We start from the raw sequence: 23,150 nt of genomic DNA on the forward strand, positions 1-23,150 counted from the left end.
GAACATCAGTTGTGAAGGTTACACTTTCATTTTTCGTTTCATTATTTCATTCCAATTGATTTGCAGAGTTCACCTCAGTCCCACGAACTGCAAACTGTTTGACGACGTGCATTTATGCGATCAATACTTGGCCCTGGCTTGCCAAAGCTGAGAGTGTTGCCACATGTACAAAAAAAAAAAAAAATCATCAGATGGCAGGTGGAAAGTAATTGTATAATTCAATCTGTGAAGCGCACACACACCACTTCACATCCATTCCACCTGTGTGGCGGATCTTAAATTACAATCGAAAAAAGTCCCAAAGAGACTGCAATTGTTCTGCCCCCGTCTCTCCTCAAATGGAGATGTGCTTAATCATATTGTTCAAGTCAAATGCACCCTTTTCTGGGTAAATCTGCCTTTACAGCAGCAAGCTGCGACAATTGATATCACTGCAGCAATGTTGTTTCCAGGCTTCAGATGCAGCGTGCTTGAAATAAAGCTATCCGACAAGTGGAACAAAAGTGAGAAATCTATTAATGACTTCAAGCCTAAACATGACTTTAATTGTATAGCTGTCATGTCCTCTTTCACTGCTAGAGTGCTGACCTGGAATAAGTGAAAGTAAATCTGGAAAAGAGTATAAAGTCAGAGGTTGTACATGTATTGAATTAAGGGGAACTCAGACATTTATCCACCGGGGCAGTCCGAACAGAGAGAGGACAGGACCCTTTGGCATAATCCAAAGTTATGAATCGGTTTCACCTCTCAGGCAGTGCTAGCACACCCACTTTGTGTGATCGCCAGCTGTTATTGCTACGCCGAGTGACCGACCATTAATCTTGTCTCTGTAACCAGCAGGTGAATCTAAGTCAAGAAACGAGAGCATAAGATACAGAAAGTGGTGACAGTAAAGCATGAGCCAGATCAACTTCAAGAGGACTTTATGTATGTGTGTGGCAGCGCTGTGGTGGAGGTAGCGGTGGTCTTTGCTCTTACAGCTTTCACCAGTAACTAAAGCTGTGGCAGTGACATTATTATTATTGTCCTTTTACCCATTGGAAACATAAACAACAGCACAGATCAGTTACTTTCAGCAGTTTTCATCACTTTTTAAAAATGTCCTACTTCATGCTAATACTTAAACGTGAGCTAGCTAGTGTTAGCTACCTTTTAGCATTTGAATCTCCATGACACACAGGGACGTTGTAATAAACTGAGAGTCAAGGCTCCTTACTGCCTCAATTAAGCATCACTCGGTGCTAACTAAGTGTACTGACCTCCTTCAGATAATGTTTAGAAAAGTTCAAGCCTGCAGAGCATGTATCAAAATGATGATATGGTACTGCAATTCTACCACTTCTTGCCTTTCAAAAACAGTAAACTTCACACAGCGCAGCGATTTGCTCAGTGCTGATGTTTGCAAAGCCGAGCTCTTTCAGTTAGTCTGACAGCTTCACACATGCAAGCGTCTCCAAGGAAAAAGGTGGTGATTGTTTGGGACTGTTCAGAGAAGTCCTTCTCATTGCTAACGCTGGTTTCAGTTTCACTAATTAGGCATTTTTCACAAAATCCAAAATTCTGATTTATGCAGTCCATTGCCTATCGCTTCTTTAAGGATATCATTTAAATGTATTGTGAGATAGTGAGACGGTGAGCATTGAACACAATGGCAAACTTGTCAGCAAGACACAGGCCGGTGCCAACCAAACTTGAGTTAAAGCAAATTCTAAATTTCAGCTTAATATTAAATTCAAGATTACTGTCAAGGCAAATAAGGAATTTATTATTTTAACAACCTGCTCCATAGAGGCAAAACTATATACTTTGGGTCTGAGCCTTCCAAAACTACAAGCCCTACAATAGCCGTTTTATAGACTCCTTAAAGATTTGGAGCGATAGTCATTCCAATTTTAGACGTTTAAAACTAATTGGAGAAAGCAACAGAGTTAAACTTATTATCCACAATACTTGAATGAAAATCCTTTGCAGTCTGTGACTGCCTGGAGTCACCCATGGGCATCACAAAATACTGCGTTGCCTCCCTTGAGATGCTCTGTCTGGCTTTTACCTTCAGCCACTGCTTGTGTTCGCATGTTTTTGCATTCAGTTATGTCTTCAGTGAATAAAATGCATTCTCAATTGAGGTCAGTTGAGGACTTGGCCATTTGAGAACATTCTCAAATTCTTTTTTAGGCCTTTGTTGTTTAATTTTAAAAGCAAACATTGTAGTTTTGGCGACTCCTAAAGGTTCTATCGTCTCGCTGTTAGGTTTCTCGTGCATCCACAACACTTCAGATCACATATCAAGGGTTCCTGTCAAATACTACCAATGCAAATTCAATACTTGGAATGAACTCCATACCTTTTATCGCCTTTAATTTTTCAAGTAACACTCAGGAAACAGCAGAACCTGGCTGTCAGCTCTCAAAAGTAAGAGCATATTTTTGTTAAAACCCTTAAAATTAAATTAAAGGTGAAAGTCTAGCTTCATTCCCATCCTGATTGCTTCATTTCAAATCTTTTGTGCTGAGCAGAGACAAAATTACACAAAGTGCCACCGTCCAAATATTTATGGTACCGACTGTAGATGGGAGATGAGTCAGAGCAATGAATAATTCTTTTTTCTTAGTGTGCGCAAATTGCTTCTTATCATTGTGGTAGTGCATAAAAATGTTTTCTTTCAAAAGGCACACTGTAGTGAGTCACAGTTATCTTTGCTTTCACTAATAATGGGCATGTAGGCTACGCTGACGTGGCAGTGACTGACTAATGCGACAAACTCTTACTGACCAGTGAAATTCAAATATTTGCATTAAAGCACTATGATGGAAATGTGAATTCCCCTTTTAAGGTTCTTTTATGGCTCTTTATCAGTCACCTCGCAGCAAATTCATGAGTTTTATCCACCACATACTCATTAATTAATCTGTAATCCGAAACGGCCTTTCAGTCAGACAGTATTGTCCATCTGCTGCGGCCTCTTGAATGTTTTTGTTACGCCACTACACTGTGATGTGACAGTTTGAGTCAGAGCTGACTGAGGAGAGCGTGGCTGACAGCTGAAGCACAGCTCAGCCTCTCCAAAGACGCTGATTTCCTGCTTCATATCTGCTCAAATGCCCCCACCCAACCAACTAACCAACACAACACGACGACGCCACACAACTCATGTAGGGGGGGAAACAGATTCCTGTTGGCATGGCAACCGTGTGGGATTGTGTTTAATTTGTCTTGATAGGTAACGCTAACAACGCCACGGCGTAAAATTGCTCAAGAGCAAAACGCATTTGAATCTCGCGAGCAGCAGTCATTTGCTGTAGAGCCGTGTTTCCTTTTATTTGTATTTTCGGTGTCAGGAGATACAAGTGTGTTCAAATATTGAATAAGCTCTGGCAGCATCCTGTGTACAAGCTTTTTGTTTAAAGAGAAAAAAAAATGTTTCTGAGCAAACTGTGATTTATTTTCAGAATCACTCTAAAACATCAGGGGTAGAAACAATCCCCCTGAAGTCTCCTGATGTCTACCTATTTGTCATGGACACTGCGCCTTTGACCACGTCTGTGCTGACTGGACTGCCAATGATTATGAGAAAAAAAAAGAAACAGAAAAATTATGCAAGTCTCCCATCGTGCTTGTCAGCAGTTCTTCTTGGCTGAAGGCGAGCTCAGCAAGCTGCCCTTTGAGCTAAATCCATTCCATTCATACTTAATTTTCAAGTTTCCGCCCGCGCAAATAAATAGCTGTATCGCTCCCACAGATATATCTACAAAGGCACAGAGCTGTGGCTCTTTCTAATTTTGGATCGCACACTAAAGTGGCTCTCCTAATTTTCCACCTCTTTTGTCTAAATAGCAATCGCTCCTGTAAAGTCAGGAATCTGTGTTTAAGCACGATGTTTATGCTGTGATTTGGTGGCCACCCCAGGTCAAACGCCGCTGTTGTGTTTTGCCCAGCAGGCTGTTTTGCAGCTTGGTGGTTCCATCAAGCTGGGCTGTGCATCAAGGAGCAGGCAGGAGGAGGCTGGAGGGAGGGAGGTGGACGAGCAAGGAACAGCTTGAAATAGGAGGTGACTGCTGACATTCACCTAACTGCCCTCTATAAGGAAGAGAATAAAAGAATAAGCAGGGGGAAGGCTAGAATGAGAGATGGAGGGGAGCGTGTGATTATGGTTACTAAGACTACAGCATGCTGCCCTGTTAAAAAAGGGAGGGGCTTGGAGGAAGGTCAGGCAGCTGAGGTACAACCAGCTAAATCAACTCTGAAGTGTGAGGTCCCTGGTGGCATTGGGGTTGAGGAAATGTAGCTGTTTAGGTTGCTCAGGAGGAACATAGATTGTTGCTGAGAATGGGACCTTACGCACGCCATGGCTTATGGCGCACACACACACCCCGGGCTGTAAATCACTTTGATACACCACATAAAAAGGGATAACAGATGTAGGAAGAGATGCAGAGACAAGTATACGAGATAAGGTTTCTTTTTTGAATTTGTGCGATTTGAAAACATTTCCCCTGGGGATGATGGGTCACTCGGAATCTATGCTCACTGCATTCGAATAGCATGCCAGGGCCTGTGTTTAACACCACCTAGATCGTCACCTAGGCTGAAATCCTCCCTGACTCCATCCCTGATGTCTGTATCCTGTGACGTCTTGGAAACAGACTGCCAAGCTTGAGCTGCTCACAGAAAGGAAATGATGCAACATAAATTTCAAGGCAAAGATCCTCTGTCTATCTTGCTCTCCCTCCACACACACATGCATACACACCCTGCAGGGTGAAAATCAACACCTTTTCAAGAGTGAGTCAATGCAGAAACAAATAGCTAACAAAGCTGATGCTGCCGTGGTGTCTCGGACGTAAAAAGAACTGTGCTTAAGCACACAGCTGCTCTTTGGCACCCGTGTATATTTATTTTCTAGGATACAGAAGGAACCAGGACGATCAGGACAAAGCAGAATAAAAGGCTGGACAAACGCCACGGTTACTGTAATCAACATAATACTGGACAAGGAAGCTCTTGATTAACTCGATTAAGAAATTTGGCTATCTTCCTCCTCGGCATTGATTGGGCTGAACATCTGACTAAGCAGCTACCCATTAACTGTAAGGGCACTTTCCGTGCATCCACATTCATCTCTGGCAGGAAGCTTCCCTCCCCTTTAGGTTCAAAGTGCTGATCCTCTCACGCCAGGGAGGGTGAAGCGATTGAAAGCTGATTAAAAACAGACTGCATTCGGAAAGCAAGCCGCAAGCAAGATGCCGTCATTATGCCTATTATGAAGGGGTATCATCAGCAGCCTTGTCATTAGCATCATTCTCCATCAGGGATGAATCAATGTGCGGGGTCAGTCATTTTGCTTCTTCCGAGAAATCTGTTCATGGCGCGCAAATTCTGTTAATAACCCAAGGTGCTGGCTTCATTTGAAAGAACATTTTCTGTTCTAATCACTTCTTCACAACAACAACAACAAAGATGTCAGCTTGTTTAATCGCTGCTTCACACTCTGATGAAGGTCCCTGACTAGAGAATTATCACTTTTCTGAATAAAATCACAGCTCAGATAATGTCAGCAGAAAGCCTTTTCTTTTTAAACACGCGTTTGCTTAACTTTCCAAGCACGCCACACTTCCCTCCGCTGTATTTGTGCATGGCATGTGGAATTCATGAGCTGATGCAGATATATCAGTTGCACAGAGTTAAGTGTGTGTGGCCACACATGCTGACAGTGGCACTTTGGAAGCCTTTTTTTCTGATTAAACTTGCTCTTTGGCAGCCTAAGTGCTGCCTGTCCTGTCCTAAATGCAGTCACTCACTGGTCCACACACCCTTGAGCAACATTTCTGTCCACCAGGATGTCAAGTTACTAAATCGTGAGCTTTGCCAAAGTTCCCGAAGCTGTAATCATGCCGCTCTTGTGGGGCTGCTGGATCTTGATTGTAGCTCAGACTTTCTTGGACAGTATGGGCTACTTAGTTATTTGGTCAGAATATAAAATGATCTGCTTCAGGTCATAACAAATCAGAGGGAGTGTGGATCTTGAATGCAACTCTGGTGGGGATTTTTTATTTTACAGGCAGGTTTACATTACAGTTTGGATTTACTTCTGCTTAAAGATGGCGAGAGTCTTCACTTTGGCATTCCCAAGCTGTGCCCCCCCCCCCCCCCCCCCCAAAAAAAAAAAAAAAAAAAAAAGAAATCTTGCCAGGGATGTTATTTGTGTTCTTTGGTGTTTACAGTTGCTAAAAAGAAGATAAAGTCAGACCGGTTGTCTCTTTAAATCAAGCTGCAGTGTTGATGTGCCCTCAAGCTGAAATGGTAAGAACCATTTCCACCTCTGCGGCAGGGAGCTTGACCAAATAGGCGCACTAGAGCGCTTCAAACGTGATTCTCATTCCCTTGGTCACTTTTGGTCTATGGTCGCCTCCACTCCCGGAGAGGAAAGGATTTTTTTTTTCAGTTTTTTCTTCTTCTTTCTTTTTTTTAACAGAGTTTTTTTCCCACAGCGCATCACCGACACATTATTTAATTTTTATTTTCTTCTCTCTCTCTTTCTTTTTTGTTCCATCCGCAGAACTCAGTGGCAGTCGCCTCAATCCATTTACCGCTGGCTGGTACGCCTATCTCTTCCTCGCCGTTGCAATCTGTTGATAACTCCACTTGCAAGCTGCAGTTTATTGTGTTTCGCAATGGGAAACTCTTCCCTTGCACCGGCAATTCGTCAAATCTCGCAGACGACGGGAAGCGTAGGAGCGTTTCAACACCAGTTGCTTTCACCAAATTAGGTAAGAGGAAATCCATTTTTATCATCATGCCTGTGATGTCAACGCCGTGCTGTATTTGCCGACACGGACATGCTTTACACACGCACACACACGCGGACATAGCCGTAGTCCATCAGTTTGCTCTGCGCAACATGTTGACACACCGCTCCTGTGCGTATTCCCGGAATAAATGAAAGAACTCTGTTGCGGTTTCATTTACTCTGATTAAAGAGAGCAGCGCGTGCTTCAGATCACCCTGCACACTCCGCTGCTGCATCATGTCCGAAAACACACCATGTTTTAGCAAAAATATGATTATTTTTTGGTTCGATTTGAAATGAAAGTTAACTGCAACACTTCACACACCAGTCTATCACCTGCAGTCAGCTGTCTGACACTTGTCTAGCCTGTGTCCATGTGTGTGTGTGTATAGCGGCCGGGGGGGGGGTTCGTCCTCTCATGCCCATGCTTTTTTTGTGCCACAGCACTTACAGACTTTCCACATGATTTCCTTTACTGAATGTGTTGCTTTCCTTGCAGATGGGTGCAGCCTCGGGAGCGCCGTGCACTCTGTTACTATTGCTCTGAGGCACTTCGCGCTGGGTGTAGACCCCACCGCAGCCTATTGGGATTTTGACCTGCTGGATGGACACGGTGGCTGGAGGGCAGAGGGCTGCCACATAACAGGCTCCGGGGGCAACACGACCACCATTCATTGCACCCACCATAATAACTTTGCTGTGCTAATGGTGAGTAGTCTCCTGTGTGGTACCGGTGTCATTCATTTTTCTTTTTTTTTTTTTACCATGACCCCCCTCCCCCCAACCACTACATAAATGCTTCCTCCACTGCTTAAGGCCTGTTATGGATCAAATGCATCTGTTTTCACCGTGGAATAGGCTGGAGTCACGTGTTTTAAGAAGGGACCTTTAAACGCTTCCTTTTATTGTTGCTCCTCTTCAGCAGAGGGAAAAGGATTTGTCAAATGCATTACGGGGATTTATTGGCTTTGGAGTATGCGCTATGCTAAAAAAAAAAAAAAAGAAAAGAAAAAGAAAAAAAGAAAAGAAAAGAAAAAGAAAAAAGAAAAAAAGAAAAGAAAAATTCTCCCCCCCCCCCCCCACCCCCCCACCCCGTATCCTGGAAAGTTGCGGGTGTTGTATAGTCTGCCACCTTTTTTCCAAAAAGCAGCACAGCAGCTGAAATAGAAGCGATGCTCAAGAGAAGGAGCGCCTTGTCAGGAGCTATTCGCCTCCGAGCGCAAGTGGTGTGCTAATTGGTTGCAACCATCGCAGAGAGAAAAAAAAGAAAGAAAAAAAAGAAAAGAAATGTTGGACTGCAAAGCGTAGGATCGTTCATCTGTGTCGCTCAAGTTGGTCTAGACGCCGACGAGATGCCTTCTTCCGACGACGTCCCTCTGTTCGAATTGATTTCATGAGGATAATACCAAAAGCGCAATGGCATCGCATCGCCCAGTCGCTCCATAGAGCTGCTGCGCCTGGTCCGCTTTTTTGGATGAAAAGAAATCCTCCGGATGTTTACCGAAGAGTGGCATTCGTTAGACTGGGAGGTCAGTCCTCGGCAGAGCATGAAAAGTGTTGTGCTTGAGATGTCGGTGCTTTTCCGAGTTGCTTCTTTTTTTGTCTTTCCTTTTATCTGCATATTTTATGAAGCCCCTGTTCAATTTGGTTGTTGTTCCGAGTGTGGAAATGAGCTGGATCGAGGATGGAGGAGAAAAAAGGAAGAAGAAGAAAAAACAGCCGCATAGGAATGGGGGGGAAAAGAGTGGGGCACGAGGGGAAAAGCGGCACATAAAAACGGCATGGGGTGGTGGTGGTGGAGAAGGGGTGGGGGTGTTGCTCGAGGGGGGGAGTGGGGTGTCTGTGGAGAACACTGAGCTGTTGTCAGATGGAGAGCAGATGTCAGATTGTCATTGCACATGTATTCTCTATCAAACGCGAGGCTTGGGCAGGCGCACCGTCAGTGGGCACCTTGTGACTGTCAGAATAAACGCTAGATCGGCATTTTTATTATTATTTCTATTTTTGCTCAAATTTCCCGGCTGCAGATGAATGATTTGAACTTCAAGACACGTATGATAAGTAGCAGGTAGTCATAGCGATGGTAGAAAGCCGTGACGGGAATGTCCACATCGTGGTCTAATGTGAGCTTTCGCGCCGGGGATTGCGCGTCTAATAATGCAGTCACCACACCCGCCTGCTCTCTGCAGTGCCCAAGAAAGAAGGACCTTTTATTTACGGACTTGTGACATCATTCTCCTGATGGTCTCATCTAAAATACTGTACTATTGCAACAGGGATATTTATAGCCCAGGGTGGCTTCTGCAAGTACTAAACCTGTTGCATAATCTTTTGCATGTCAATCTGAGGGGAATTGCCAATTACAGCCCGACTGCAAGTTGACCATTTTTAATTTACAGTATTCACAAGGGGGGGGGGGGGGGGGCTCCATCGGTGAAACCACCGTTTGTGACTAATGCAGTAAAAGCACAGCGACCAGCTTAAGCTCAGCTCTTGCTTTTGGTGTTCTAAAGCAAAATCAGAGTAACAAGTTGAGCAGAGTTCCACATTTCAGCTGCTGTGGGTGAAGTTAAACAAGGTGACCGTGATGTGTTTTTTTATTCCCTGGGTGTCAAGTCATGGCTTAGCCATCATGCTGGTGTCTTGCATAGCTGTATCACCTCCCTTACATCTGACCCCGAAATGCTTTTATATCAACTGTCTGCAGTGTGCAGTTGAAGTGTCTGTCAGGGTTAGCAAAGAACATGCAGGGTGGGTGGATGTTGGACATTGAAATATCCCATTCCTGTTGATCTTGACTTTTTCTTTTCCATTGAGTTCTTACTGTGTCTGTGTGTGGAGATGATTAGTCTACAAATAGCATGGCAGCCTAATACAATTGTCCCTGGGCACTGATGTTTGGAATATAAAAAGCACTCTAATGAGAATCTTTTTGACTTGGCTCAGAAGGAATTACACGGTAGAGAATATCCTCCCCTGGCTTTGTGATCAGAATGCCAAAGACATGACTTTTGGACAGTGTGGAAAACCTCAACTGCAAGAGCCTCTGAGCTTTTGTTTGGGCAAATATTACACTCCTCCTTGCAATGGATTTTGAAAATTTGGTGTAGGTGTAACAAATGCCTTACTTTTTCTCTTTTTTTGACATTGGAAGGCAGGCGGCGCTGACCTGTTACATTCCAACTAGTGATACAAGTTGTTTCAGATGTGGGTCAGGTATAAAAAAGACAGTCTCCCTCTATTTTGGATTTTTTTTTTCTTTCTCTCTTTCCTGCACTGGGCTGAACATGAAGCTGTTACAATGCAGCCGTTACAGATTTCAGCACCGGGGACAGTTCCCATGCATTTCTCTGTCTCCCTCCTTCTGTCCCGCCTCCTCCTCTTGCACCCCCCCCCCCCCTTCCCCTCCCCCATCTGCCTCCTGCAAGCCTGTGTCTATCTGACTGAAGGGAGGGCTGACTCACTCGTTTACAGCAATGCAGCCTCATCATCAGTCTTCATCACAGTGACAAGCCTCAACCCCACATTCCCAGCAACCTTTTAACCCCTTCTACCAGACACACCCCTCTTCTGTAACCACGCTGAGTATGGTGTGCTGTCTCGGAGGTAGCAGGATTCATTTATTTATGCATGTATTTCCTGAGGAGATAATGTCGATGAAGGAGTTCATGCATTTTACTGCTGCAGCGGTCCAGACTGTTTAATATGCAGGAGCAGACCTTTAGAACGAAAGAGAGACATGGTGTGGGTGGCTGGCTTTTGTAAGTATCCAATCATAACAAAGGGCCCAAGGCCGAGGTCCAATAAGGGAAGAGCTGTTTAGAGATATATCCCCATGCACTGTAAACAATATAACGAATATGTTAAGGGAAGTGGATTCCTATAGAGTGGTGGATCCTCTGTTTTATCCTCAAGCGAAACAGGAGACCTGTTGGTTAAACACGGCAGAGTCATACAGTGTAAGGGTAAGTTTGTAGTACTGTTTAGTGTTTGCAGATGATGGCTTTAATGAGAAGATGATGACAGATGAAAGAGTCATGGTAGGCTGATTGTTTAGATCCTTTAGTTACAATACAATCCACCAAGTGCAGAATTTAGCATTAAAGCCCAAACAGTATCGGTGGGTGATATTAACAGCTTTTTAAGAATGAGAAGCAAAAGAAATTGACCAATGAAAGATTTGACAGATTGGCCGTGTTGTAGGCAGATCATGGATCTGGATGGAAAGCCATCCAGCTTTAATGTCAGTTACTCATATTGCTAAAAAAAAAGTTTGATACATTGGCAGGTCAGAAGCAGAGAATCTGGGTACCAGGAATACCATGAACTAACATAATGAGATAAAAGTTCAAACTTAACCTAAGACACAGAGAACAACCGCTAACAAAATAAAACAGGAAAAAAGACAGAAGGGAACGGGAGAACCCAGACCAACTGGACAGATGAGATGCTAAAGGACAAAGTCATAGAAGCGAGACAAGAGTGGGACAGAACACGAAAGGCAACTGACTAAATACTGTTTAACCAAGATACACAAGAGACTGCTGGAAGATATAAATGATCTTGTATTGTGTAGGCAAAATCTACACAATACAAGCTATGTTACATAAAAAGGGAACAAAATTCAAACACAAGTGATTCTCAAATCCAAAAGGAATCACCATCCCACAAAAACTCAAAACCATGGGTCCAAGGCTGAGGCACCGTTAAACTGTTAATACATCACTGTGACAGCAGCCGACTGAGGGAAAGCAAGTTTCAACTATTTTCTGTTATACAGAATTTGGCATTTTAGATCAGTGTTTCCCACAGTGGAGTAACAAAGGTCATGAGTTGCAAGGAACTGCTTTTACACACAGGGTTACGAGTAAACAGTAAAAGCCTAGAAACACTGTTTTAATCTCTGATGATGGCATGTTGCGTTAATGAACTTGTATTTTTAATTCACTAGCTGGGCCCACATCCTCATTTAAGTTTGACAGCGTTTTAGTAGGTAAAAGTGAATGCTTTGACATGAATTGAGCTGCGGTTTGGGGAAGACCTCGAAGAGGACTGGCGATGGCTCCCAGGCTTGGCAGATGCCCACGTACTAAATAGAAGTGAAGAAGTTGAAGAATGGAGAAGAAGAAGGGAGGGAGGGTGGGGCACGTAAACGAGAATCCCATTAGTGCGCACAAAGTGCGCTGAAATATTTTAAATATCCTTAGTCAGTGGTTGGCAGGTTAGCTGATCTCAGTGCCAGCCCATGTCACCAGCCTGTTTCAAGGTTTCAAGGTTCTTTATTTGTCACATGCATAGTTATACAAGTATAACACACAGTGAAATGTAGCCTGACACGCTCCTCGACATGTGCAAAAAAATTAGGGGGGGGGGGGGGGTGTAGATTGTATATATATATATATATATATATATAGTATATACACTGGGTGAATGTGCAGTAGTAGCAGCAAGCAGGTGAATTCTGTACATTAATATGAATAGATATCTGACTATTTTACAGGATAGACAATATAAACATATTTAAATTTAAAGGAATTGAAATGTACATTGTGCCTTGGTTTAGAGTGTCTGGAAGAGTCCTGTCTCAGTCAATTATAGATGATGTGAGAGGGCGGGTGTGTGTGTTTAGGGCCCGGATGGCTTGGGGATAGAAGCTCCTCTTGAGTCTCTCTGTCCTTGCCCGGATGATGCGGAACCTTCTACCAGATTGCAGAAGTTGGAACAGTTTGTTGCCAGGATGGGACGGGTCCTTCAGTATCTGCGCTGCTCTAGTCCGGCATCTCCTGGTGTAGGTGTCCTGAAGCGGGGGGAGAGCAATCCTGCAGCAGCGTTCTGCTGTACGGATCACTCTCTGGAGAGCTTTTTGGTCCTTCACACAGCTGTTCCCGAACCACGATGTCATGTTCTGTGTGAGGATGCTCTCCACAGCACCTGTATAGAAAATCCTGAGGATCTTTGGAGAGACCCTGAACTTCCTCAGTTGTCGTAGGTGATACAGGCGCTGCCTAGCCTTTTTGGTCTGGACCTGAATGTGGGCAGCCCATGTCAGGTCTGAGGAGATGTGGACACCAAGATACTTGAAGGACTGCACCCTCTCCACTGGAGCTCCATTGATGATGATGGGCTTGTAGTCTCTGTGCTGACCCCTTCTGAAGTCCACCACCAGCTCCTTGGTCTTGCTGACGTTCAGCTGGAGGTGGTTGTCCTGGCACCACGATGCCAGATTCTTCACTTCATCCATGTAGCTCAGCTGATCTCCTTATACACATTCAAAATGGTAAAGCTGTTTTAGCATTAGCCTGCTTACAGTTTCTGCTGCATCTGCAGACTACTTTGCAACCCACCTCCATTCCAACTCCTTTAATGCTGTGTCTGAACTGTAATGGACCATAGACTGAGATTTATTGTGTCATTCTAGCCTGAGTACCTCCTGTTTTAGGACACTTGCATAGATACTTTCAAAATGACCAAACAAACCATGATTCACTTGGCTGCTCCGCCTCCACCTTGAACCAAACCAGCCAAGACAGGATCCCATCTAGATAAATTAACTCTCACAGGCTGAGCCTTCTGCAAGCCCGATACTGCTGTGACATTACTGCTGACATCTGGTGCTGACCACCAGGTCCTGTCTCCTATAGAGAGGAAGAAAATATCTGTAGGGCACAATGTCCCTAAGAATCCATCCATTCATTGTCTTATCCTTATCCTAGGTGGAATAATCCGGCTGCATTTCTCAAATATTAGATCAGATCATTGCATCAGCTTTGATTCATAAGATTCATTCAGAAATGTGTACTGCCACCTGGATCACGATCGTTGTCTCTTAAAGGAAATAAAGGATGAAGTTAAAAGGAGGGAATAGGAGCGATACATTCAGAAATCCTTCTGCCCTTCTGCTTCATCTTAAAGATGCCAACTGGCTGTGTTCTAGAAAACATCATCAAAAGGGAGTTGTTTATTCAAATTCAATCCACATTTGATGTTTTCGTCTTTGGCAATAATGGCTAATGCACACAGAGTGTAAGTTGTGCTGGATACGTGTTGCTAATTGAAAATAACCTCCCGGCAACTTTCAGATCCTCTGTAGTTCAGAAACACTGTTTTCTTGTTCTCAGTCTGTTTTGTTTTTTTGTTTTTTTCCAGCAGCACATAAGTTATGTGTCCTCATTAGTCCTTTGTCCACATCTGTGCTCAAGGCAGACATAATGAGACAACAAGCCAGCTTTCATTGTTCGCCCACAAGCGAGACCCAGCTCCTGCTTCCCTCGACTTTATCCTCACACCCTGGACTTTTCTATCTCTGAGACGTGTTCATGCTAAAGGAACTTTGCTGTGTGTGTTTTAGGTGATGAAGGGATTTACAGTGGTAACGATGATGACCTGTTTAGATATGCAACCATGTCTCACAGCACTATGTTGATATTTTCTGTTGATAGGCATTGTTGTGGGAGGGGAAGAGGGATGATAGGCTATGATATCTACAGAGGGAAAGGGTGGCGATGCCTTGTGATGGTGTGTTAGATGACAGTGGATTGAAAAAAAGGTTTGTTTTGAGAAAACAGGCCACTTGACAATATACACTTTTTAATACGTACAATAGCCATGAACTAAATATCTCAAGTGCCTTAACTGTGGTTTTCAATTAGGCTATGTTGACATTCTTGTTGGGAGTTAAAGGAGAAGAAAAACACTTTTCTGGTCAGACACAGCTAAAATGTGGTTATCAAGTATTTAAGCTTAAATGATATACAATGTGTTAATTTGTGTCCTTAAGGTCCCTTTCATAACTGGCACTAATTTGTTAACTAACTTGTTTCCTTGGTGATCTGATCACAAGCAGACTCCTCTAAGTACCAATGCGCCAATGACACACAGAGGACACGCTGAGCTCAGACCACATTCGGAGGAAGTTTGGGCAACATATGGCCAATTCTTCTAGCAGTTTGCATGCGAATGAGTCCTTGACCACACAAAAGGATCACCCACTCAACTGATGTGCTTCTTGCTGTGGAAAAACAACAACACGTTTTGTTGATCGCTATAACAGGTTCAGTACGGACAACTATTATTAGTCATTTGTTTTACATGAATCTCATGGCCGATTGCGCAGCTAAAAATTAAGCCCTGTTAATCATGGTTTGTGTTGACTCGTGATAACTCCAGGTGACAGGACATGAAGCCTGCTGAGCTGTGCCTGTAGTGCTGTTGTTGTCCTGCACATTGGGATTTGGGGTCGGCAAAAGAAAATAATGCATTTGCTATTTAACAGGATAAGATCTCATCACAATTGGCCACTTGAGACACATACGGAGACCGACATACACTATATTGCCAAAGTATTTGCTCGTCTGCCTTCACAGACATATAAACTGAAGTGACATGCCATTCTTAATCCGTAGGGTTTAATATGATGTTGGCCCACCCTTTCCAGTTATAACAGCTTTAACTCTTCTGGGAAGGCTTTCCACAAGATTTAGGAGCGTGTTTATAGGATTTTTTTTACCATTCTTCCAGAAGTGTATTTGTGAGGTCAGACAGTGATGTTGGACGAAAAGGCCACCGTCTCCGCTCTAATTCATCAAGCATTAAGGGTTCTTTTCACTGGAACTAAGGGGCCTGAAAAACAAACCCATGCAATAACCCCCTTCCACCAAACTTTACATTTGGCACAGTGTACTCAGACAAGTACCGTTTTCCTAGCAACCGCCAAACTCAGACTTATCCATCGGATGCAGCCGCTTGGACATGGAAACCCATTCCATGAAACTCTCCATGCACTGTTCTTGAGCTAATCTGAAGGCCACATCAAGTTTGAAGGTCTGTGGCAATTGATTCTGCAGAAAGTTGGCGACATCTGCACGCTGCGTGCCTCACCATCCACTGACCCCACTCTGTGGTATTACGTGGTCAACCACTTCATGGCTGAGTTGCTGTTGTTCCCTGTGCTTTCACTTTGTTATAATACCACTAACAGTTGCCTGCTGAATATTTAGTAGCGAGGATTTTTCATGACTGGACTTGTTGCACAGGTGGCATCTTATCATAGTATATAAAGAATATAAAATATGATTCTACGAGCATGCAGTAGGCTGCACATAACCTGCTTAATGTGTGTTTGTGCTTCGCCGTAATTATACAGCTTAGGCTAATTCTTTGAGTAAATGCTAATTATTTGCAGCTCACTACGCATCGTCTACCTTTCACCCTTCACCTCACTTACGCTTGTTCCAAACATGGCAGCTGGCAGACCAACTCTAATCCGCCTCATTCTGAGGAGAGGCAACCATGCAGCTTCCTCACGGGCGGCTGGCTTAACCAGCTACGCTGAGGCTCGGGTTTGTGCTACACTCTGTGAACTTACTGCACTTACAGTCGAGTTTGGCTTAACTTAATATTTAATAAATGCACTCGTGTTCCATTTGAAAGCATTAACTTAAATTTGATGTCGGGCACGGTTACTTTAACACATGAGGTTTGCTGTTTGTGTGTGTGTCTGTGTGTGCATCACTGCAGACTTTCTTTCTGTTGCTTCTGTTCTGATTTAAACTCTCTGTGTTTGCTGACTTGCTTTGGTGTGAAATGGGAAAAAAAAGGGGGGGGGGGGGCAGCCCACCTCCATTCCCACAGCAGATTGCTGCTTGCCAATAAGCTGACATGTAATGCAGATTGTTTTCTTCCTGACTAATGAGTTCAGAGCTCACAGACCACCATTTATCTCAGACATCAACAGTTTTGCTCTGGCATTTATACAGTAAGCCAATACTTGGCACTTTTTTTCCTTTTTAATGTGTGGCGCTCTGTATCGGACACTCTGTTTTTAATGCAGTGTGCCCCTCCTTTAGCCTGTATACAAATTGCATTGCTTTAACCTATTGTTATTCAAATTATGTATGCTCCTCAACCACAGTGTATGAAAGATTATAATAGTGCTTCTGGCAGCAGAAAGGATTCTTGCACTTAATGTGTGCGCACGTCCGTTGTGTGCTAAGAAAGCTAATGGGATATTTGGTGGTCTCACTGTTTTGATGACGTTTATATGCAGTTACTGATTAACTGGCAGCCAAAACGGTGCTCAGAGTTTTACACACGGGTAAACTCGCTCGCTTGAAATATGAAACTGTCCTTGCTGACAAGCTGTCTTTATAAAAGATAACGACGCAGACGCATTTTGGTTTTATTTTCAAGTTGATGATTTTGGCACACATTTTCTCAAACAATTAGTGAGATATGAGCGCTTGAATGGGAATCAGTTCATTTTTTTCTAGAAGTATTATGCAGACTTGAGTACATCTGACGTGCAAGTCCACGATTACTCACAAATGATTAAAATGAAACAGGTCTTGCTTGTCCTCTCGCATGCGATAGGGGCCATCTGACATAAATGATTCATGTACTAGGACACTGTTGGTGCACATAGTCGCATCCAAAAAGTATTTGAGCTTAAAAAAAACTGAGCTGTTCACATCATAACATGGCATCTGATCTGAAACTGTCCTGGTCAAATGTCCCCACCTCCCCATCCCTTTTTACCAGCTGTTCCCTAGTCATCAGTGCGACCCTCTCTGAACCCGAGACAGCTTGGTAGAAATGAGGGCATGCCGTGTAAACAGCCTCTTTCTGTCTCTCTCTCTCTCTGCCTCTGTTTGAGTTTCTGTCACTGGCTTTCAATTGGGTCGCTGTATTTGTGAACTGCATTTAACTAAACTGGACAGCGACTCATTTGCACAGTGCTGGACAGTCTAGACAAACACATTAAGTGCTTTTTTTTTTCCTCTATTAGGCCAGTGTAGACAGCAATTCTGCCCTGTGGCTGGCTAGATGTTTGGCTGGCTGACTATCTGCATGTCCACTTCTGTTGTCAGCCAAGACAACAGCAGCTCCCCAGAATGCCATTGCTGCTGCTGCCGCCTGGCTGATTAGCAGCGATATATCCGAAAAGCCAAAGGGTTAAAGGTGAGAGGCATTTTCATAACAGACGCGAGAAACGAAACTCTCGCAAGTTATTTTATATCCTGCCTCAACCAGTGACCTATGCCATATGACCTTACCTCTTTATTGTTTTTGGAAAAGCACATTAGTCTCATCAGCATGCAAGAACAGTGCAACCTGGCCCAGCATGTTTTCTGCGTGTGTGTGTGTGTACTGTAAGATTGGAACTGCTGCTGCTTTTGCTGGTTTCTCTGCCGTAATTAGGGAGAATATATTGATCCAATGTGGCCCCCTGTGAGCTTCTATGTGGAAGATAAGCACGGCAGAAAATGAGACTTAAGTCATTTGAAGGGGTAGCGATAACATGGCAGACAAAGGGGTATATCTTTTCATAAAGTCTGTTAATGGCCCTTCAGATTTCAGGGGTGGCACATATTTATGCAGATTTCCAGCTGTTCAATTGTTCCTTTTTTTCATTTTGACTTGAAATATGTGCTTCACCTGTGACAGAAAATTCCACACAAAGAGCAGTTAACATGCAATTAACTGGTAGCACGCACCACAAAGCAGTAAGGACAGAGCAGCTGTACAGGAGCAAGCGTCTCTCTCGCACATGATTTCATCCTCCATTATAAGTATTACAAATTTTGCCAAATCCTGACACCAAACCTCAGTGTTTTATGCCGCAGCACCTGATGGCATGCTTCTAAATGCCATGCTTGCCCAAAGTGTAGTTTAACAGACTGTCTTGATACCATGAATGAGCACATCCGTATAGGGGTGCAACGATACACAAAATTCACGGTTCGGTTCGGTTCGATACTTTGGTGTCACGGTTCGATATTTTTTCGATACAAAAAAAATGTTCATGCCTTTTTAATTTGTCATTTATCAAAATTATAAATATATTTTAACTCAAAAGTACAGTTTTTAAATTTAACCCTAACCCTTCTGCGTGTTTTTTATTTTGACAGCGAATGCGCACCTGCGGACCACTTATGTGCAGCCCTGGTTATATAGCTCGTCATATTGCAGCCACAGAAATTCTTTTGTCCATGAAACCATAAAGCTGCACTTTCTTTTTGCCTTATAGTCTGATTTGTCATAACTTTTCCGTTTTGTGGTAAGCTTTTCTTTGGCTGTCACTTCTTCACCCTGACCTGTCTTATTTGGCTCAGCAGAACTAAAATATATATCCTGCTGCTTTTACACACACACACATAACGCTCAGCGATTCTCTGCGTGATCAACCTCTCATATGTTTAAGCTTGCTGCGGGAGATTTCACTTGTCATGTTTGCATAGTAAGCTAACGATTGATAAGACGATGTCAGAGGAATTGGTGCACAAATTATCATCACTCACCAATCAGTGCTGTCGCTCTCTATACACAGTTTGCGCGATTGCAAAGTGAAAGCAAAAAAACAAGCGCAAATTCAAACGCGATTTCAATATGTCACATATTGACAGTGGCTCACCGATGCCAATGACATAATTACCCAGCTACATTTCCGAAAGAATGCAAAAGCATTGACATATATTTTTCCTTCCTACAATAGCCCGACGGGCAGGGAAGAGATAGATTTTGATAGCCCGACTGGAAAAATCGCTAGCCCCGGGACGTCGGGCTAGCGATTTTGCGAGCCCTGTATCTGATTGAGGAGTCACTCATCTTTGGAAAAGAGAGTTTATTACAGAGAAATGGCTCTTTCCAAAATAAAAGCTATACTATACGCTTCTTCTGGGCTATATTCTCAGCAGCATATTGTAGCGGGTCAGGGCTGTTCGGGGTTCTGTTTGTACAGTTATGTTTTGTTTATGTTGTCATAGTGACGGGTGACGCCCTCTCGCTGCGACGGTGTGTCCTTCCGGGGTCAGAGGGCGCCCTGTGTGTTGTTGTTGCTGTGCGGTTGCCGCGCTGAGCAGTTAGCTAGCGGCAGTGTTCTTATGCAGATGTCAATAAACGGCTGTGCTCCCTGGCTAGCTCACGGGAAGCAAGACCAAACGACACCTCTGTCTCCTCCTTGTCTGAGCTCGCCACATTGGTATCAGAAGTGGGATGATGGTGGCACCCCATATTCTAACCCGAGTGACTTTTCCCCCGCCGGTCGTGACCGGCCGGTGCGCCGAAAGAAGGCACCTGGACATTTGCAGGACTTTGTGTGGGGCAATGGGGTCGTCGGGGACGACTGACCCCTTAGGTGGGGGCTATGTAGCGGGTCAGGGCTGTTTGGGGTTCTGTTTGTACAGTTATGTTTTGTTTATGTTGCCATAGTGACGGGTGACGCCCTCTCGCTGCGACGGTGTGTCCTTCCGGAGTCAGAGGGCGCCCTGTGTGTTGTTGCTGTGCGGTTGCCGCGCTCAGCAGTTAGCTAGCGGCAGTGATCTTCTGCAGATGTCAATAAACGGCTGTGCTCCCTGGCTACCTCACGGGAAGCAAGACCAAACGACACCTCCGTCTCCTCCTTGTCTGAGCTCGCCACAATATTAAACATATCAGGTCCCCATAAGGAGAATCATGTGCTAACGGCTGTCTAAATGACTCGGGTAAAGTTTGTAGCATGCATGCTTGTTGTTTTTGTCTGCTTCCACTTGTCTTTGCACTAGGATGATGTCGGCGTAAATGTGCAGTCATTTTCGTTGTGTTCCCACTAGTGCTTTCAGGTTAATCTCGTTGAAATGACCTTAACGCCACAACACGGCAAATCTCCGTTAACGAGCTACCCCTGATCGTCCCTAGTATGGGGCTAGACAGCCAACACGTTAACGAGCTAACTGCGCTAACACACTAGTTCCCACCCATGTAATTGAGCATTGCGTGGCACATCCAACATACTGTTTTACTTTAGTCCATGACGCGCTTACCTTCAGGGTCATACGTCACATGAAAACCAAAATAGTTCCAAACGCCAGATCTGAATGAGGGTGGGGAAGGTTCAATTTGCCATGTTGCAAGGAGAGCTTAACTTCTGTCTCGCTAGCTTGCCCTGCGCTCTTCCTTCTGACGATGCTGTCTGTGTTGAGCGCTCAGTGGATCTGCGCTCCACAGTGCAGCCTAGGCGGAGTAGTCGAACACAGATTCACTGAGCGCTCAACACAGACAGCGTCGTCAGAAGGAAAGTTGATAAAATAAATTACAAATCTTGTATTGTTCAATACATATGCGTACCGAACCGAAAGCACTGTATCGAACGGTTCAATATCGATAAGAATATCGTTGCACCCCTACATCCGTAGTTCATTCAGACCACAAAGTCAAGCTCAGGTGGTGATTAGCTCAACTTTATGCTAGTAAATAACCTAATAATTATCCTTATTGCTGTTTTAGAGGAGCGGTGCTTCAAAGGATAGTTGCAGATTTCCGTCAGAATCTGCAGATTATACAGTACAAATAAAATGTTCACGTTTCTCCAACGTTGTCTTCCCAACAGTTTCACTAACATCTACACTGGATAGCCAGGAAGCGTTCGCGACGTCTTCTCCGGCGCTGATAATTGGCATCTGTCTTGTGTCAGTGACGTAAAAGACGGATTTAATGCAACCTGACCATTCAAACAGCAGTCACTTTCTAAAACATCGGATATGTATCGGATTCAGCACCACATACGAAAGTGACCCAGATCGGATTTGAAAATATCGGATTTGTGCCGTTCACACTGTCATACCATGATTGGATATGGGTCGCATAGGGTAAAAGAAAAACGGATTTGATGCGCTTTCGCCTGCAGTGTGAACGTAGCCATAGACGCTCAGAAACCTTGCTTTTATAAAGGAATATAACCTGAATGCAGTCAGCTGGCAATCAAGTCCTCTATTACAAAGACCCATGTCACAGACGACACAGGTTGATTGCAACAAGTTGCCAATCTGTCTGCATGTCTAACCAAGATGGCAATTATTTGCAAAGCTTTGACGAGTGATTGCAGTCAGTCTGAGGCAGACGGCAGTTTTCCGGAGAGAGGCAAACTGTGCAGTTGCGTTGCTGATCGAGAGTTCAACCTTTCAACCTCTCAGCAACTACTTGGTCACCTTAACTACTTGCAGTCTCCAAAAGCAGGCATGTTGATGCTCCAGTTTTTCTGGTATGCACACAAAAGGATGGATTCTAAAGGATTCCAAAACCCATACTTTCAAGTATAAATGCTAGACATCTAAATAATGGTCTTTTCATACACTTGTCCTAACAGAAATACTGAGTATCCCATAAATGCTCTGTTTACTCCTGTTTGCTTAGTGTCTAGCATTCATGGGAATTTGGTAAGAAAAATAAATAATAGTGAACAACGTCAGTCTCATGCTTGGCCTCATAGATCTTTGATCACAAAAGGATGGCATCATAGAAAGAAAAACTATAGTGATGTTTGGTATCAATACTCAGCTGAATTTAAATGCATTCACTTAGCCATTGCAAATGCAACAGGTGTAAAGCACACCTGTTGCATTTGCGGTTCATGTAGGTGCAGCAGCAGAATACGCAAAAGGGGTTGTTTAAAGTGGAATATAAACCAGAGGGTGTGACGGTTAATAAATGCACCCTTATCTGGTCACATCAACGATCTCATCGCTCTGAAACAGCTGTGCCAATCTCAGTGACGCGTGACGACGAGCGTGCAACAAATGGAAAAAAAAAACGCCTCTACAGGAAATTATACTGTTGTCTGGATGGTGCAGAGAAGCACGACCTGAACACTGGCACCTCAAATCTGCAGACAGAGGCAGGCCCTGCACAATAATGATAGGAGACGGCAAAATATGTCAACGTTGTAAATGTCCACGTTATACCATCCACGTTGGGGGGGGGGGGGGGGGGGGGGGGGGAACTGTCAGCTGCTCTAATCTGAAGTCTTCTGCCAAAACAACAGAATACCAAATCATACCAGACTAGTCAGATGTGTGCAGTACTGAGTAGGATTACTTTGCAGCAGCCTGCTGTTATTTACACATGATTTAATAAAGGTAAACAGTACACTGTCGTGTGTAATGGTGCTGCGCACTGGCATGACACTTCTCAAATCACAGGGTGCAGATTTGCCAGCATATGTGCCCTCAGATGGCTGCAGGGATTTAATGAACTGAGGGTGGAGCTTTTTTTTTTTTTTAAACAGCATATGTTTAAAAAAAGCAGATGTGGACAACAAGTTACGGTAGAGTCACATGTATATTTATCAGTGCGCACAGAGCTCCAGACCTCCTCCTTCAAACATCATTTTTAAGCAGTGTTATTTAAATAAACACACCTGCAGGCCGCTGAGTGATAAAAATGGTTTATTTCCACTCTGAGCTTCATTTTTCTCACAGCTCTGTATGCTCTGTTTAGATGCCTCCTGTCAATAAAATGGTCAAAATGGCAGCATGTTGATCCTGGGTTTTTACGTATATATATATATATATATATATATATATATATATATATATATATATATATATATATA

General features: G+C 43.8%; 1 protein-coding gene across 1 annotated transcript in view; it reads left to right on the plus strand.

The window, feature by feature from the left end:
• Window positions 1–23,150, plus strand: part of adgra1b (adhesion G protein-coupled receptor A1b) — a 185,033-nt gene that overhangs the window by 117,419 nt on the left and 44,464 nt on the right. The window contains exons 13-14 of the mRNA XM_026189076.1: window positions 6,557–6,767; window positions 7,287–7,495. Coding sequence (XP_026044861.1) covers window positions 6,557–6,767; window positions 7,287–7,495 — 420 coding nt within the window. The remainder of the gene's footprint in view (window positions 1–6,556; window positions 6,768–7,286; window positions 7,496–23,150) is intronic.

Source organism: Astatotilapia calliptera, chromosome 13 (assembly GCF_900246225.1).
Source record: "Astatotilapia calliptera chromosome 13, fAstCal1.2, whole genome shotgun sequence".
Classification (NCBI taxonomy): Eukaryota; Metazoa; Chordata; class Actinopteri; order Cichliformes; family Cichlidae; genus Astatotilapia; species Astatotilapia calliptera.